The sequence below is a fragment of the Arvicanthis niloticus genome, chromosome 9 (genome assembly GCF_011762505.2).
Source record: "Arvicanthis niloticus isolate mArvNil1 chromosome 9, mArvNil1.pat.X, whole genome shotgun sequence".
In the NCBI taxonomy this organism is placed as follows: Eukaryota; Metazoa; Chordata; class Mammalia; order Rodentia; family Muridae; genus Arvicanthis; species Arvicanthis niloticus.
The window spans coordinates 26,770,373-26,787,878 of record NC_047666.1 but is presented as its reverse complement, the minus strand read 5'-3'; the positions used below and the strand labels follow the sequence as shown (position 1 = coordinate 26,787,878).

Here is a 17,506-nt window from a genome sequence, read left to right as displayed (position 1 = left end):
CAAGTTAAAATGCAGAAACCTGACTGAGCTTGCTTTAGAATGGACCAAAAAAAAAAAAAAAAAATCATTCAAACAGTGTGTGACTGGTACAATGGACAAACAGCAATAGCACTGAGCCCCAAACAGAGCCAAACTCCACTATGAACTTGGTGTTAAATTAGGTGACCATTTAGATCAGCGGTGCTGGCACAGCTGGGTAACTGCTTAGAGAAACGATTACAGTTGATTTTTATCTGCACTTTACAGTTAAACAAATTCCAGATGAACTGAAAACTTTAATGCGAACATAAAAATATAAAATTTCTAGAAAAGTAAATGTTTGCATAATTATCCAGTAGATAAAAACATTGAGCTAAAAAAGGACTAAGCTCTAAGGGAAAAAAAATTGACGGTGTAAGCACATATTTTTAAATTCTCTTCTTAACAGTCCCAACAAAAATCAAAAGGGAAAAAAAATAAGGATAATATTTATAATATATATAATTCAGGGCCAAAAGGTTGACAACCAGAGTTTAAGCCCTGGATCTCCACAGCCCTGGAGAGAGAGAACTGACTCCTCAGTGTCTGTCTCATGTCCACACATGTGCACACAAATAATAAAACTGTTTCCAGAAGTAAAAAGAACAGATGAAATAGATGAAAAGGGAACTTACGAGAAAACCAATGCTCACTAATCCCAGAGAGAGCACCCAGTGTGAAAACCAATGCTCACTAATCCCAGAGAGAGCACCCAGTGTGAAAACCAATGCTCACTAATCCCAGAGAGAGCACCCAGTGTGGCCATGATCATGCAAGAGGAGACAATCAGCTTTCTTGGATTTTCCTTTGGTTTTGTTCTTGACACACGTTCCCACGTAGCTCGTGCTGACCTCCGACATGCCATATAGCTGAGGATTGCCTTGAATCCCTAATCTTTCAGCCTCTCCAGTCCTGTGATTGCAGGCCTGCACCACCACAGCCAGCTCCAGTTGTTGATTTTTGCTATAACAAACCTGGGAGAAGGAGCAAAAGCTCAGTACCCAGGATCTGCAAAGATGCAGATGAACGATGTTCTCATGCCTGATCAGTAAGACTCCATCAGACGTCTTAGAAGGCAGTACTTAAAACAAGCCTCCTGTTTTAATACATTTATGAAGTATAGCTAGGGTTTAGTAAGGATATCTTCATATAGAAGCAAACAGGAGAGTTGAGAGAAAGAGAAAATCAGACATATGGGAAGCGTGGGTGTGGGCTTTTCAGAGAAGCATCTCAGAGAGTGAGATTAAGATTGGTGAAAAAAAAGTTATCATTCATAGCAGTAGTGAAGGTGAAGTCACAGTTACAGAGTAGCAACGAAAATAATGTTATGGTTGGGGGTCACCGCCACATGAAGAACTGTATTAAAGGGATGCAGTGTGAGGAAGGTTGAGAACCACTGGTCAACAGAGACATGGTGACACGGTGCTTACTGTGCTAATTCTCATGGCAGTAAAGGAAGAAGAGGGCCCAGGGGACATTTAAAGAACAGCATAAATGTTTCTAGGTGGACGAGCCACATGCAAAACACAAGTCTCCCCTTCATAATTCCTAATATTGTAGGAGACTGCTGATGTGATGTTACATCCCGTGTTAAAACAAAGTTACAAGCAGCACATAAAAAGCTGTGTTTGGCACTGTTTTTTCTTCACACACAGTCATGAGCAAACTTAAAACATACACCTTGAAATGTTAGCAGCAGCCACCCCTGCATAAGACTACAGTAAATTTGTATTTTCTTCTTCCTGTCTTTTTTCTAAGATTTCTATAAATATACTTGTCCTGCTATTAGAAAAGAACTCACTGAAGTTCTTAAGCTTAATTTAAATTTTTATAATTATTTATGCCTAGCATACATATGAAACTTGGTTGGCTTTCCAATCACCAGGCTGAAGTCCCTTCTGGCCAAGAACATACCTTGCAAATACCACAAATGTTATCGGTTTATCCTGGCACATTCTCTGACTTCAGTATTCAGTGTTCCGTGCCAAGGCAAGGCCTGCTTCCAATTGAAAACCCACTTGCTTAGAGATTCATATGCTGAAATGAGGACACTGGGGTGTGAGCTGAGAAATGACCCATTTTATGCACAGTAAATAAAAAAACAGACAGTTTACTATGTGATAATAAGACACACGCCAGACTGTTCTTGGGCTGTGTAACGAGGACTACAAACAAAGACACTGGCTTTTTATATACGCTATAGACTTCCACAGCCATGCTTTACTTTTTATATGAATGTTACTTCCCAACTTGATTTCCTATTAAGCAGGCCTGGCTGTGGCTTACTTCTTGTATACTCCCAAAGGATGGGACTCCACAACCTTTGAAGATACTTTCTCAAACAGGCCATTTTCAAAGGTCCCCCAAAGAGGCTCAGCTTTCCAAAAGGGGAAAGAAAGAAAGAAAGAAAGAAAGAAAGAAAGAAAGAAAGAAAGAAAGAAAGAAAGAAAAACCTTTCATTTGACTGTGAATGGTCCAGGGTGTTTGTTTGTCTAGACTTTGTCTTATTATCCAGAAACTATACACTTCATCTTAGGAAACATCTGGGAGCCAGGGCTGCTTCGGGTATCCCGAGGTGATTATCAATGCATCCATGACAGCAGATAGAGGGGAATAGAAAAGGAAGAAGAAACCTGAGACTTCCCAACAAAAGCCTTTGGTGTGAGTTAGAGCATCAGGTGTGATGGTCAAAGGCACTGCATGCAATTTGCTTGAGTTTCTGGGGCGCTGATCTCCTATGAGAATGTCACTGTGCACACCAGAATGAAGAGACATAAGGAGCCTGTGGGGTCTTTATTCTTCCCCAGGACACTTCATCTAAGAGATAGCAGCTTCTGATCGCTAAGCGCCTAGCTTGTCCCTGTGCTGCCCACATGCCCTTCTGTGACATCTCTCCCTCAGCCACACTAGGAGAGAAAAGTTATCTGTGTCAGAGGCCACTAGATGGCCTGGTAACAACTTGGGCTTGGGTGAGCTTACTCCAAGGCTTTGGACCACCTCTCTACTTTGCCATGAAATGTAAATTTCCTCAGTGTCCCAAAGTCCCAGCTTCCAGTGCTCAGGTGACTGGTGTGTACTTGCCTCAGGGGGATTTGATTGCTTGTCAGATATTGCACTGTAGAGCGGGGAGGCTTGAACCCCAGTCCAGAGAAGGCAGCTCCCAGGGTTTAGAACATCATTTTCAGTAGCTAGCAATGCAGTCGCATCACAACACCTTTCCTTCCTGCTTTCCTGGGTGGTTCCTTTCACTTGAGCCCCAGGGCCTCTCCTTTACTGTGTGTGCATCTCCACTGCCCTGGCTTTCAGATGGACCACAGGGCACAGGTTTTGTCCTAGTTTTAAAGTGGCTCCTGGAAGGAGTAGGCCACAGCGTGCTCATGTCATTCAAATTCCAACAATCAGCAGACAGGTTGAAATCCACCATAGGAGTGTGGATTTTGAGGTTTGCAGCCACAGAGACTTTTACAGAGGCAGCTTGACAGAGATATCTGCAAGTGTCTGTGTGCAGTCAGACTAGATGCTGGAGACTATCGATTGTTCAATGGCCTCAAGAGGAAATGGTAAGCCCTGTACAGATTCAGGCACAAAACAGTCTTCTTCATAGGCAGTTCTGAGGCAAATTTACTTGAGTTCCCCCCTGAAGCCTGCCTCCACCCTTGCCCTTCTGTTCTGTGTGGGACGTTAGCATCCCCCTCCACCTCTGCACCAGGCGGCAGAATCTTCATGAACAGTGCCTGTATCTGTATAGTGATGGAGTGGGGCTTGGTACAACCCTGCTTCTCTGTGGCTTCTGTAGGATGCTCGTAGAGAAGGTACTGAGCACAGCTAGACCCTGGGGGCCCTGGGCAGGCCCTCATTCTGTGCTGTTTAACTCCATACTCAGCATTCATTGGGAAAGGTTAGGTTGGGTCTGCTGGGGGGAAGCAGTAAAGAGTGCCCGTGGTTCACACCCTGAGTATTTCAGTTTGGGCCCCAGCTTGCATACCACAGCAGCACGTGTCATGCACTGTGGCTCAGGGGGTGAGGATAGGGACCGCCTCCCTCCTCTGGATTTCTGTGAAGATTTCATCCTTCTAGAGCTTGCTGTCATGACTTTGGGCTTTAGGGGTAGGCTTGCCTCTTCATCACAACTCCAAAAGTAAACATCTTCCAAATCTAATTGTGCACAACCAGAAGAGTTGTGTGTCACAAGGCACATGCCTTGTGCATGAATCCTGAATTGCTGCTGGTGGGGGAAAAACAAGGTTTTTAAAGGCATTTTTATTCTTAGCAAATTACAGCTGTTTGGAGTGGAGCAGTGATTTGGACCTTGGGATTACAACACTTTAAAAGGCCGAAGCTTTGCTGAGAGGATAATTTGTATGTTTTACAAATGGCAACAGTCAAGACATTTTTGGTGTGGATTTATAGAGAGGAGGAAATGATTTGTAAGAACCCTGGGCCCTGTTACCTTCATCTGGTCTTCTTGCAATACCCAAAGCTTCTCTAATAACTTCAGAGAGAGGTGGATGCCAAATCCCACAAAGTTATGTGTAGTGTGATCCTAATTCTATAAAAATAATACACAGAGAATGAAATATTATACCCGAAGGCCTCTGTGCTGTTTATCAGCTGGGCATGCTGGTGCACACCCTTAATAACCCCAGCACTCAGGAGGCCAATATCAAAAGCACAGCCTGAGCTACACTGTGAGTTTAAGGCTAGACTGGGGCGTATGGGAAGAGCTTGTCTCATGTACACACCACACCATACACACACACACACACACAAAGTTTATCACTGGGAATTATGATTAACAAATACTTTAAGAGTTTCATCAACTCAGAATTTTTACACTGTACATGTTACTTGACAAAAATAAAATTTCATCCTGAGAATTCAGAAGAGATGTTCTGACAAGCAGGTTTGAACACTGATGTGAGCGCTATGGAGATCAAAACTTGTGCATAAGGTCAGTGGAGACTAGCAGAGACCTGCAGGGCATCTGACCCTTGCCTGGATACATACATGGCTTATTCTCTTGCCTCCTTCTCTTCTGTGGGAGTGGTATGATCTTAACACACATCCTTCCCTGCAAATGCAGTGACCCAGGACAAGCCTCTTTATTTCCTGCTGTAACTGCCCTCAACCCCAGACCTGTGTAGATGTTTGTGTATCAGGTGCCTGGGCTCTACGGTTCCCCTACCCCATCAGGTCATGACCCTGATAGCACTACAGTGCCCGTAAGAGCCACATTTATATGATCATCCACATTTATATGATATATCCACCAAGGAGGATAGCACAGATGCTATGCCATCGGCCACTGGGAAGGCCTGGGCCCCACCTAGCCTATGTGAGAACCTGAAACACCCTTCCTCCTTCTGTCCAGACATGTTCTCTCTCTCTCTCCTCTACTTGGTATCTTTAACAATTCTGAAGTTTCTGGACATTGCACTAACAACCCAGGGGGCTCTGAGCTCTAAAAGGATACCTGGAGCCTTGCTGCTGTGGATTAAAGACAGATCTTGAGCCAAGACAGACATCACACCAGATTATCTCCTCCAACAGTGCTGATGTTTGGAGCTGATAATTCTTGTGGAGATGTCCATGTCATTCCTCATCTTGTCTCAGATGCTTTCATCTGTCCCCTTATGGGGCATAAGCCCCCACTTGAGAACCACCACACCATATATACATGTTTCAAAACCCTATTTGGATAAGTGGATTTCATATATGGAGAGAGAGAGAGAGAGAGAGAGAGAGAGAGAGAGAGAGAGAGGAAATAGACAGATAGACAGACAGACAGACAGACAGACAGACAGTGGTCCTGATATAATGTAGTGGATATGTAACAAGAGCACCTCAGTTTAGAACACTCTCGCCTTGTGTTTCATACAAGGCAGCTCTCCACCTTACTACTGCAGTTAACATGTCGAGTGTTTATCAAATGCTAAGCTTTTCATAATAATTCCCATTCAGATTTATAATATAAAATCTGAGTATGGTTGCCATCTTCTAGAAAAGAACTCTAAGAGGTGAACAGGGCAAAAAGCTTTGCCCAGGGCTGTATCCCCATGAGTGGCAGAGCCGTGATGGACCTCTGCAGATCAGTTCTTCATGACAAGAGCACTGTCATGTCAAGCCCTGAGGATGCTCCCTAGACCCGAGGGACTCTAAGAACAACAGCAGGGCAGCCCAACAGAACTCTCCAGTTCTTCTAACTCATGCAAATTGCACAGCAGGAATGTAAATTCTCAGGGGCTTACATCAGTTCTTGTAGGCTTAGATAAGGACTAGGAGCTATTTTTCTGTTTTGTTTTTTCTTGTCAGAAATATGTATTTATATCAAGAAAAGGTTGCCAAGACTTGAAAAGTATTTGAATTATTTAATCAGTCTTAAAAAGAACACATTGATTGGTGCTTGGATTGGCTAATGAATTTTAATCTTGGTTTTATTCCAAATCCGTAATCACCAAACTATAGGGAAGAATTCTGGGAACTTCTTCCCCAACATGAAGAATGTTATGTTCTTAGGGTTGGAAACCTGAGAATGGGCTCATTTCCACGTGGTTCCAGATTCTTAGTTCATGGCCCTTAAAGCAGGGTATCCAGGGAGATTCTCCAGGCCTGCCACGGAGCTTCGACTCCTGACTGTCTGCCCTGGGAGGTGTGCTCACTGCTGGGGTCCAGCTTTGCCTAGTCAAGGTCTTGATTATTTCAACAAAACATGGATTTGAATTCCAGCTCTGGTCCTTCTTGTGCTGTAGCCCTAACTCAAGTCACTGGCTTTTGGGAGAATGAGCATTGGTGAGCACCCAACTGTGATACTATAGTAAAAGTCTCTCCCTTCCCAGTGGGAGTGGGAGCATCTTGTAAGACTATGGCTATCCGGTGTTGAGCAAAGTCAGCATAAATGTGTTTATCTGTATACAAAGGATGGATGGACCTCATGCATATTTATCTACACACACAGGTGCACACACAAAACGTCTCCAAAACTCCTGGTGTCTAAATGATGTCAGCATGGCCAATCAATATAAACAAGCACTCAGGCATCTTGAAAATCGTGGTCTTCACATTTGTGGTGGATTTTAAAGGCTTGGGTGCCATTATAATAAAGTGAGGGGATGCTTCTTGAGTCCTTATTAAGTCTCAAGTACCATACTTTGTGCTTCAGTTTGTTTCTATTTACTTACACATGACAGCCCAGTGATGTCATAGCCACCGTTCATAGAAGAACCTGACCCCAGTTACACACTAGTCAGAGCAAAACCTGGGATTTGAACCTGAGTCTGTCAGGGCGGGGTCTCCTCCATCCTCTTCACACCTGTAGCCAGCTTCCAGGATGCCGTGTCCCAGATTGTGTTCAATCTGCAATGACACTGTAATGACACTCATTGGTTCTCAAATCCTGATTTAAGTCAAGCTTCTGTCCGATTATCAGACTCCTATAGACAAAGGATTTAGGTTAGTATGTAATAGGTCTGCTTAGAATTCTGAAATACATGCATTTCACATTCATTTAAAAGAAAAATCTGATCTCATTCAACTCCCACCCCTCTCTAATTTTCTCCCTGGTTGTGAACAAGACAGAGCAGGCTGCTCCAGGCTCCTAGGCTCGTTACCCCTTTCTATTCTGTGCTGTGCCAGGAAACAGTGAAGTGAAATGACCACCCAGTTAGCAGAGAAGCAGGGCCCCATTGTCCTCGGAATGGATGGTTATGGCCCCATAAACAGCACAACACACTGGCATTGGCAGAGGCTGCAATGGGGGGCTGGCACAGCCCCCAAACCAGACACGGGCCCCTCTGTGGAGGAGGAAGTCTCTGTGCCCTGCTTCCCAAGTGGCCATTCCAGGAAGGACTCAGATGATCTGAATTATGGAAACCAAATGGCCCGCCTTTGTTTAAAGAGAGAGGGAGAAAAAGCCACTCATTTTTGTGGTAAAGTGAAAACAGGCTCCAAACCAAACAGTCCCTCTCAGAGACGAAAATGCCAGCTCTTTAAGTGAGCCCACAGCCTCCCAGCCTGGGTTCAATCTCGGGGACATCAGAGCTGTACCCCAAGCAGCTACAGCCCTCCATCCTCCTGTCTGCTTTGCCCCAGAAATATGTGGTCTCCAGAACAGGAAAGGAAGACAAAACGAGAAGTAGAAACGACGTGCTGCCAAGGCCTCAGCCTGCCTCCCACTCCTTGTTAGCTAGGACAGAGAGATGAGACAGGAGCTCCCTGGGCTAGTGCATGCAGCCACCGCAGGAGCCCTCCTGATCTAACCACAGCATGGAGCCTGGAGTCACAAGGCCTTCTGGGGCCACCCTGTGGCTGCCTGGGGCTCTGTGGGCGGGACTGCACCACAGGTACTGTATGGAAGAACTGTGGATAGACCACAGCCACAAAGAATGAATACAAGATCTAGTCAGCCATGCTGGGCAGAGTTTGGCTTATTCCCTCACACTTGTCCCTGGAGCAGGAAGTCTCCCCATGACGCCAGGATGTTGCAGTTTGGGTCTGAGATCCGCTTTGCTTTCATCACTATGTAGCTAAGATGGCACTTTGTCTTTCTAACCTCCATTTTGCATCTGAAAAATGATCCTGGGATGGGAAGATGGTTCAGTTGGTAAAGTGGTTCACAGAAGGATGAGGACCTGAGTTTGAGAACCCTAGCACCCACATACAATAAGCAAACAAACAATAGTTGGATACAGCAACATGTGCCTGTAATCAATCCCTGCACTGAGGGGGTAGAGCCAGGAGGGTAACTATGGCTGTCCAGACAGCCTAACTAAATCCGGAAACCCCGGGTTCAGTGAGAACAACCCATCTCAAAAGATTAAGATGGAGAAACATAGGAAAAGATACCTGATGTCTGTCTGCCTCTCTCTCTGTGTCTCTGTCTCTGTCTCTGTCTCTGTCTCTGTCTCTCTCTCTCTCTCTCTCTCTCTCTCACACACACACACACACACACACACACACACACACACACACACTCCTGTTTCATATATACAACATTGTCTCTCATACACTTCTTTCTCTTTCATGCCCTTATACAACATTCTATCTGTCTGTCTCTCAGAGAGAAAGAGAGAGAGAGAGAGAGAGAGAGAGAGAGAGAGAGAGAGAGATCCCTTCCTCCCTTAGCTCCCAAGGCTGTCACTAGCAGAGCTGCCAAAATGGCAAGCACTTTATTGATTGGGCATCCAGACTCTGGAGCCTTCTGCCTGCCTGCTACCCAGAAAGGAAGCAGTGATTCAGCTAGCCTGCCTGGGATTTACCTGTCTCTGCCTCCTCAATGCTGGGATTTCAAGTGCCTACCACCCTGCCTAGCTAGAAGGATGCTCAGGATTTGAACTTGGGTCCTCATGCTTGCACAAAAGTACTTTATCAACTAGCTGTCTCCTCTACAAAGGCTCTACTCTCTACTAAAAATGAACTACCCTAGGGCACACTTGTGTCTGCTGAGTGCTCATGCCAAACCCCACCGAAGCTGCCTCTTCCAGGCCTCCCATAAAGCACAACTTCTAAGATTTAACAAAGCTGCCTGCCTTCTGAAACCCAGGGATATTTGCTGTATCTGTTTGTGTTTGACAAAGCATTTTCTCCGTAAGAATGGCCTCTCTCAAGCTGAACATAGATGTGAATCTCCTTAGAGCCCTTCAGCTGTTCCTTAGAGAAAAGCAAACTCAAATTATGTTGGTTACAAAGATTAGCTTAGATAGACATGTGGCCAGGAGCAGCATCAGAAAGGGAGCCCTGGGTTCTCTTCTAGTGGCTCTACCACATGTGTTAGGGCACTACCGTGTGTGTGTGTGTGTGTGTGTGTGTGTGTGTGTGTGTGTGTGTGTGTGTGTGTGTGAGAGAGAGAGAGAGAGAGAGAGAGAGAGAGAGAGAGAGAGAGAAAGAGACAGAGACAGAGAGAGAGACAGAGAGAGAGACAGAGAGAGAGAGAGGAACTATGTCAGCTTTCTGCTGTTCTGACAAATACCAATGTAAACAAAGAGGGGAATCAGTTCTTACAAGTTTCAGATGAGCAAATTGGAAGCCTGTGTGTGAAGGAAGAAAGTTCCTAACCTTGTAGCAGCCAGAGAGGAAGTTGGAAGTGGGGATGGGGTAGAGGATGGGAGGGGAGGATGAGAGAGAGAGAGAGAGAGAGAGAGAGAGAGAGAGAGAGAGAGAGAGAGAGAGAGAGAGAAAGAATATGAATACTACCAAAAGAGCAGCAGTATCTGGCCCCCCAGTGATTTCTTCACCCCACCTCCCGCCTCCGACAGCATGGTACTTGGTTTCAACAGTAAACTCTCGGGGGACATTTTATATTCCAACCATAACCCAAGGCAAGAAGAGGCTTTCCTTCACACGGTTCTCTATTTTCATCCTGTCCCACTGGACTTGGTTGACGATCTCCAAAGACACGGAATTGGAAATTATAACCTTGTGACTTCCTTTTTACAGATGAGAAGCCCTTTGCTGTGGAAGATACTTACTTGCTGTGCCCAGCACCAATCTTAAAAGAAGTTGGCATGTAAGTTTTCATCAGCCACAGAGTCCTACAGTCAGAGACGGGGAAGCAGGGGGATAGAGGGACAGTGATATATTTCTTTATTATCATTGTGGGGGCTTTCTCTAGATTCTGCCAGTGGCCATGGTGCCAAAGCTATAGCAAACCAGGCACTAGATGGTTTGAATCGCTTTGCATCCTTCGCTGTTCACAGCGAATAAGACTCCCACTTAAGCTAGCTAAAAGGATTTCAGTAACTTGCTCAGGGTCACACAGCAGCCAGTGGGAGAGCCTGAGCTCAAGCCTGAGTCTGCTGACTCAGTCCCAACCACATTTCTAGAAAGTTCTCACATGCATTACCTCACCCTGTCATCATCCTTGTCCTGGAAAGTGACTGTTATCTGTTCCTTCAAAACAAGGAGACTCAGAAAGGCAAAGTAAGCACTGTGGCTGGTTCATGACTGTCACTACCACCCTCCGTCTCCTCAGAGTCTCAGTGGTTCACCTACATTCCCTGAACTCATATCCAGGGACCACCTCACGGTGCCATCAAAACAAGAGCTGGGAGATGTCAGGAGAGTCAGCACCCTGAGTTACAATAAGACTATATGAGGCCCATCAAGCCCAGATGGTTATAGAACAGAAGAGAGCCTCCCCAGAACCATGCCTGGCCTCCAGGGGGAAACACTAAAGCTCTTCATCCAATCTCCTTTCATCATTTGTTCCCAGTGAGACCTCTAACTGAGTGTCTACAGTCGGCCTATGACTCTGGGGCCTGCTACCCAGCCCACAATTGACTAGTATGATGCGAGTTCTTATCTCAGTAAGGCCTAATAGATAGAAGCCAGGAGAAGATAATCTTGTCCACAGCTGTACCTCCAGGAGTCTCACAGGGAGCCACGAAACTGCCCCACCAGACCACTGAGTCCAGATTAACAAGAGCTGAGCATGCAGCTTACAGTTTGTCCAGTTTGTCCCTATTGACTTGGATGGCTCTTAAACATGCTTTATCTGTTAGGCTTTAGTGGCACACACCTTTACTCCCAGCACTCAGGAGGCAGAGGCAGGCAGATTTGCGAGTTCAAGATCAGCCTGGTCTACAGAGCCAAGTTCCAGGACAGCCAGTGCTACTCAGAAAAACCTTGTCTATAAATAAATAAATAAATAAATAAATAAATAAGCAAGCTTTTTATCTTATCATGAGGTATAACAAACAGGTTAAACAAAGGCAGGCTCTGCTTGTCCCTGTAATCCAAAGTTAACACCCTGCCTTGACACATCAAGTGGGCACATCTCAGCACCTCTTGGATGCCACAGGTGTGTGGCCCTGAGACTGCTCCACAGAAGAACGTCAGGCCCCACAGAGAAGTGAGCATGCTCTGTCTGGCTCTCAGTCTGTTGTTCACAGTACACCAGGCTAAGTGCATCTGGTTCTCTTGTTGTTGCAGGAAAGCTGCACTTCAGGTCAGCATGAATGACGGCCTGTCCTTCATCTCCAGTTCTGTCATCATCACCACCACGCACTGTGTAAGTCAGAACCTTCCAGCTCATTGCTGTTATCGTTTTTATTTTCTCAACTGTTCTTCCCAAACCCCCGGCTTGCCTACATCAACCCTGGAAGGTCTTCTGGTTCTTTGTTCTGCCCACTGAGCCCTGATACCAGCTGGGTCAGGGTGTGCTTTTCTGTGAAGTGTACCAGTGACGCTGTACCAGGTTCTCTGTTTCTGGTGTTGAGGAGGATCTCTGGTTATCCTGGCCTGTCCAGATGATTCAATTGTCTGTAGTAAGGGTGAGCTCCTGGGTCGGATACACCATGAGAAGGTAGACAGGAAGGCAATAGGTAACATAGAAAACATGTCTTAAAGAGCTTTGGGGTTTTTGCTTGTTTGTTTTGTTTTTTAAGGATACAGGAAATGGGTACCATCTAAAGGGAGGTATAGATTTATAGAGAACCTATTACTTAAGAATGGGAACATGGAAACTTGTCTATGTGATTGTGGAAATAACTTAGGGCAGCAGTTCTCAACCTGTGGGTCACAACCCCTTTGGGAGTCAAACAACTCTTTCCCAGGGGTCACCTAAGACCATCGGAAAACACAGATGTCTACATTACCATTTATAATCGTACCAAATTTTCAGTTATGAAATAGCAATGAAAATAATTTCACAGTGGGAAGTCACTACACATGAGGGACTATATTAAAGGGTCATGGTATTAGGCAGGTTGAGAACCACCGCCTTAGGGGAAAGCAAAACTGATAAAGGCAGAGAGGCTGAAGGGGCCCTGCACTGGTGACACAAAGTAGCTTCTGCTGGCTCCTGCCACAGGAAGTTTTCATTGCTGCCTACCCTTAAAATGTGATGCCCAATAAATCAAAAACATATGTATGTGTGTGTGCCAGATTCACCTCATGCTATGCTGACTGGGCATGATCCTCACGTTGGTAATCCCAAGGCCTTCTGAGGAGGTGATGCTGGGAAGGGAGGACTTGACTGGGAACACCAGGGCCTATGAAGCTCCTCTGACCAGGGTCACTGTCTCAGAGCTCAGCCTATCTGGGCAGCTGGGGCTCAGCTCACTCATCTAAAGAATGCATCCCCTAATGGGGGAGAGGGTGTTGTTTTTAGTACCACCTTTATTTGAGTATTTTCTTTTGTTAACTAAGTGTTCTTTCTCCACTAGCTCTTCCTTGCAATGGGGGTGGTCAGTGAGTGTATTTACAAAGGTCCTTCCTGGCTAGCCATTGAAAAGCATGTGGATAGAACTCTTTAGTAACTGGTATCATGTCCTTAGTATTGTCATGGGTAGATGAGAGATAGCAGTTGTGCCCTGAAGCCAAACAAAGCAAAAATCTTTTACCTTGTACTGCACAGGAAGCTGAGTTTCATGGGAGACATGACTCTCCTTCCTAATACCTCCTTAAAAACATTCTCCATCATGTGTGGGTAATAAGCCAGTGTAACTGGAATAGACTATGGAAGGAGTCACTTGACCAAAACAACTAAGGTTGCCATAAAGGAATGTCAATACTTAGAAATGATCTTTGCTCAGACATCTGGTCAACCATCCTTTCTGGCTACCTGAGCAGTACACTGCCAAATTTGACAGCTGTGCAGGAGCAGCAAAATGCCTTCAAGTGTCCCTCTACTGAGTTCTTTTGGGAGCTAACGCTTTTAGAACCAGTCAACCTATAGAAAATGATAAACATACCCCAAACCTAAGACCTTGGGTCCAGAGTCCTTCCAACCTCATAGTGCTCCAGCTGTGTGGACCTGTCTGTCTGACCACACCACAGCCAAACAGTTACTGCTCTTGAGTCCACAAGGGCAAGGGAGGTTGGAAAGCGAATAATCTTTGGACCAAGCTTGGGGCATAAAACTACAAGGCTTCAAACTTAAATTTGAGACTCTGAAGAAGAAAGTGTGGCCTTATCAATGTGCTATAAAGTTTAAGTGACTCCCAGGAAAGGCCCACTGTATCTCACGCCAACCTCTGTTTGCTCCTCAAATTACCTGTCTGATTATGACACCACGTCCCCTGTCCAACAGACTCTTGATTAAAGTCACCTCCCAATATATTCCTTTATAATATTCTTATGCTATTATACTATATAATTTATATTTTATACTATTCCCAATATATTCCTTTATATTATTCTACTAGTCTATAAGAAAATTATCGCTGCCCTAATATTTGAGATACAAGTCCATTCATTTACCTACTCAACAAAGTCATTGATCACAAGATGTTCCCTCCTGGGCACTTAGGATGGGTCAGTAGACAGAGGTGGGGGCTACAGAGTGAACAGTAAACATAAGAAATGATTCTGTACTATATTAAAAATAATATATGTGATAAGGAAAAACTAAGTAAGAGGGTTTGGTACTGCCTCAGTGAGTAGGCTCCAGTGTAAACATTCGGCAGTTGAGTAGAGCCCTGGATAGTGAGGAAGTCAACTGTGAGGGAGGGGTGAGGAGGGTAGAAGTTTCTAAACCAAAATCCCTAATGTTAAGACCCTGAGGGTTAAGTGAGAGGGGTAGTGATGGGCTAGATGAGGAAGCAACAGTGGCCACGGATGAAGGATGTGAGCATATGGGATTTGGAGGGGGAGAAGTGTAAGATCTGACCGGCATTTGACAGCTTCCTCTGTGGGCAGATGGCAAATATGAGAGGAGCAGTTTGGCTATTGAAGAAGGTTCTGTGTTGAACCAGAGGCTGAGAAGCTGAAACATTGGATATGAAACTTGAGACATCCCCAAGATCTTGTATCTGAAAGGATGGCATGATCATAGGCTGGCAGGAAGAAATCTGAGGAGGAGTAGACCCAGGGGTGAGGAGAAATTAGGACATCACTTTGCTGGTTACTGTTTGTATAGCCATGTCTGAGTTATTTATCTCTTGTGTGCTTCTGTTTCCTAACCAAGAAACAGAAAACACTAAGTATTTGCTTTGCTGACACTATTGTGAGTGTTGCAAAAATGCTCTCTGCACCGTGCAAAAGGCCTGGCAGTTAGTCAGCACTCAATACATGTTTTATGAATAGAAGTTTAAACAAAACTTTTGAGGAGCTATGTGTGACGATGCAGTGCACACCAGTAAGCCCAGCCCTTTGGAGGCTTGGGCAGTAGGATCTTCAATTCAGTGTCAAGTTACACATACAGTTTGAACTAACTGATTCTCTCTAGAGAATTGGGTCCCCTATCCTGGGTCCCATAGTAACAAAAGAACCCTGACAAAAAGATGCGACCATGGCATACATACTGTCACTCAACCATATTTCAGTGGTTAGAAGGGGACAAACAAGATGGGGGGAAAAAAACAACTCTCGGTTCAAACCCAGAGAGCTCTACTCCCCACCAAGGCCCCAAGCAGAAACTCTAATTAAACACTGAAACTTCCTTGGGGCAAAGCAGAGGTTCTGTGGAAGGTGGAAGGCATGGTCATCCAGAGGTGACCTGAAGTCTCAGGCTGGTGTTTGTCCAGAGGATGTGGTTTTCAGATTAGAAATGATCCCTGAGGCTTAAGTAAAGGGTTAGTCATCCCTGTGCCAATCCCAGCCTGCCTAGTCTGGGAAGCAAAACTCATTTTAAAATATGAAGCTAAGACTTTTCTTGCTTTATTTGATGCCCATTTGGACAAATGTGTCCCAAGGTTCCAAGAGCCACAGTGAGTAACTGCTGCCCCTGGCCAGAAGTAGAAATTCCATGCAGATTTACAGGACAGGGATTTTTTTCCACTTAAGTACTAAAAGATTCCTATACTCAGGGTAAACTTTGCAGAGTTGCCTGGCTATAGAACGTGTCAGTATTCAGTCCTCTTCTCCAGCATTTCCTAAACACCCGCAGCTGGGTTGCCTAGCCCTGCACCCTTTCCCGCCCAGACTGTAGCATGAAGCTGAGAATAGTCGCTGATGTGGTACAGTACAAAGCAAGTTGATTTTAGGACTTTGAGGAGATTTCATTGATAATTATCTTCCTTTAAATGAATATTTTACAAGTCTATCATGCTTTACCCAAAGAGGATAGAAGTCAGAAAGTTGTTCAACCAGCATTTCTTAAATAGCTACTGAGTATCCAGTATCCCGTTAGAAATCTGCAAAGTTGCTGTTGGCAGAAGGAGACCACCAGATGAAGAATGTGTAAAGATAAGCCAGGCTGGAGATAGCTCACTTAGTCAGTGCCTGAGTTTGATTTCAACCCACCTAAGAAGATAGCCAGGCATGGTAACACACACTCCAGTATGGGGAGATTGGGACAGGCAGACCCTTGGCTCACTCAACAGCCAGCTTGGCCTACTCAGAGAGTTCCAAGTGCCTCCAATGAAAAACACTTTCAAAAAGAATGAAGCAGACAGCCCCTGAGAAACAGCACCAGAGGGTGTCCTCTGGGCTCTGTCATGCCCACACGTATGTACACAGAGAGAACAGGTTGTGTGAATCAGGTGTAAAGTCTGTAAGATTTTGGAGAGGAGGGGGCCAAAAGAATCCATGAACTATCTGTGGAGGAGGTAATGCCACAGAGATGATCTTAAAATGATAATTACAGAGGCGTAATGGGCAGAGGCTCTGCCCAGAGGAAGGCAGCCTTTGCAAGGGCTCAGGACCCACGGATTGTGGGCTTCTCCCCTCTACTTCTGTTTCCAAGCCTACTCCCTTTAGATTGAGGCCTTTTCTCAACTTTACAAGTGCTCCTCTCCTGGGACACACCCACCCTTGGTCTTGTCACCTAGTAAGTGACTTAACACCTGGGTTTGTTTGCATTCCTTGCAGGATTGTGAAAATCACAATCTTCAAAGAAAGGAAGGGAAAATAAGATTATACCCAGGCTCTAAGTCTAATTAACCACTAAATAAATGGAGAATATGCTTCCATTTTCTACCTAATTTATGTGGGAAAAGCCTAACTAAAAACAATAAGTAGTAATTTAAAAATCCCATGTGATGTCACTGGTCAGATGAATTCTTTTTTTTTATTTTTGAATGAAGATGAAAATTCAATTATCTCCAGCATGAAGCATCAAAGCCAGGAGCCCTGGGTACTGTAGGCCCGGCATAATGAATGTATAGCAGTTACAGAATAATGGGGAAATTAATTCAGGCTATTGATTCAGAAGCCCCAGCTCCTGAGTCGGGCATAGTGCACATACCTGATATTCTAGCCCTGGCGAGATTGAAGCCATAGAACAGGACTTCGAGATCGTTTTCAGCTACATTGTGAGTTCAAGGCCATTATACACTATATGAGAATATGTTTTAAGAAATAAACAAAAAGCCATCCCCACCACTGTGGAGGGCAGGTAATAAAGGTGGTCTCAGACCTCATATTGCATGGCTCTAATCGGAAGAATGGTATGCACTTAAAGGGACTGGAAGCCACAGTCCTCTCGATGAATGATTGCCTCATTAGTTTATTGACACATCTCTGCCCCTAACAGGATCTGCTGCACGGCTCCCATGGCAGCTACCCGGCCCCCCATAAAGAGGCTCCCTCTTAGGGTATAATAAGCCTGGTT

At 45.0% G+C, this 17,506-nt stretch overlaps 1 protein-coding gene across 1 annotated transcript in view; it reads left to right on the top strand.

Annotated features, from left to right (window-relative positions):
- Positions 1 to 17,506, top strand: part of Antxr1 (ANTXR cell adhesion molecule 1) — a 196,633-nt gene that overhangs the window by 80,887 nt on the left and 98,240 nt on the right. Inside the window, 2 exon segments of the mRNA XM_034511386.2 lie at positions 10,450 to 10,519; positions 11,944 to 12,022. Coding sequence (XP_034367277.1) covers positions 10,450 to 10,519; positions 11,944 to 12,022 — 149 coding nt within the window.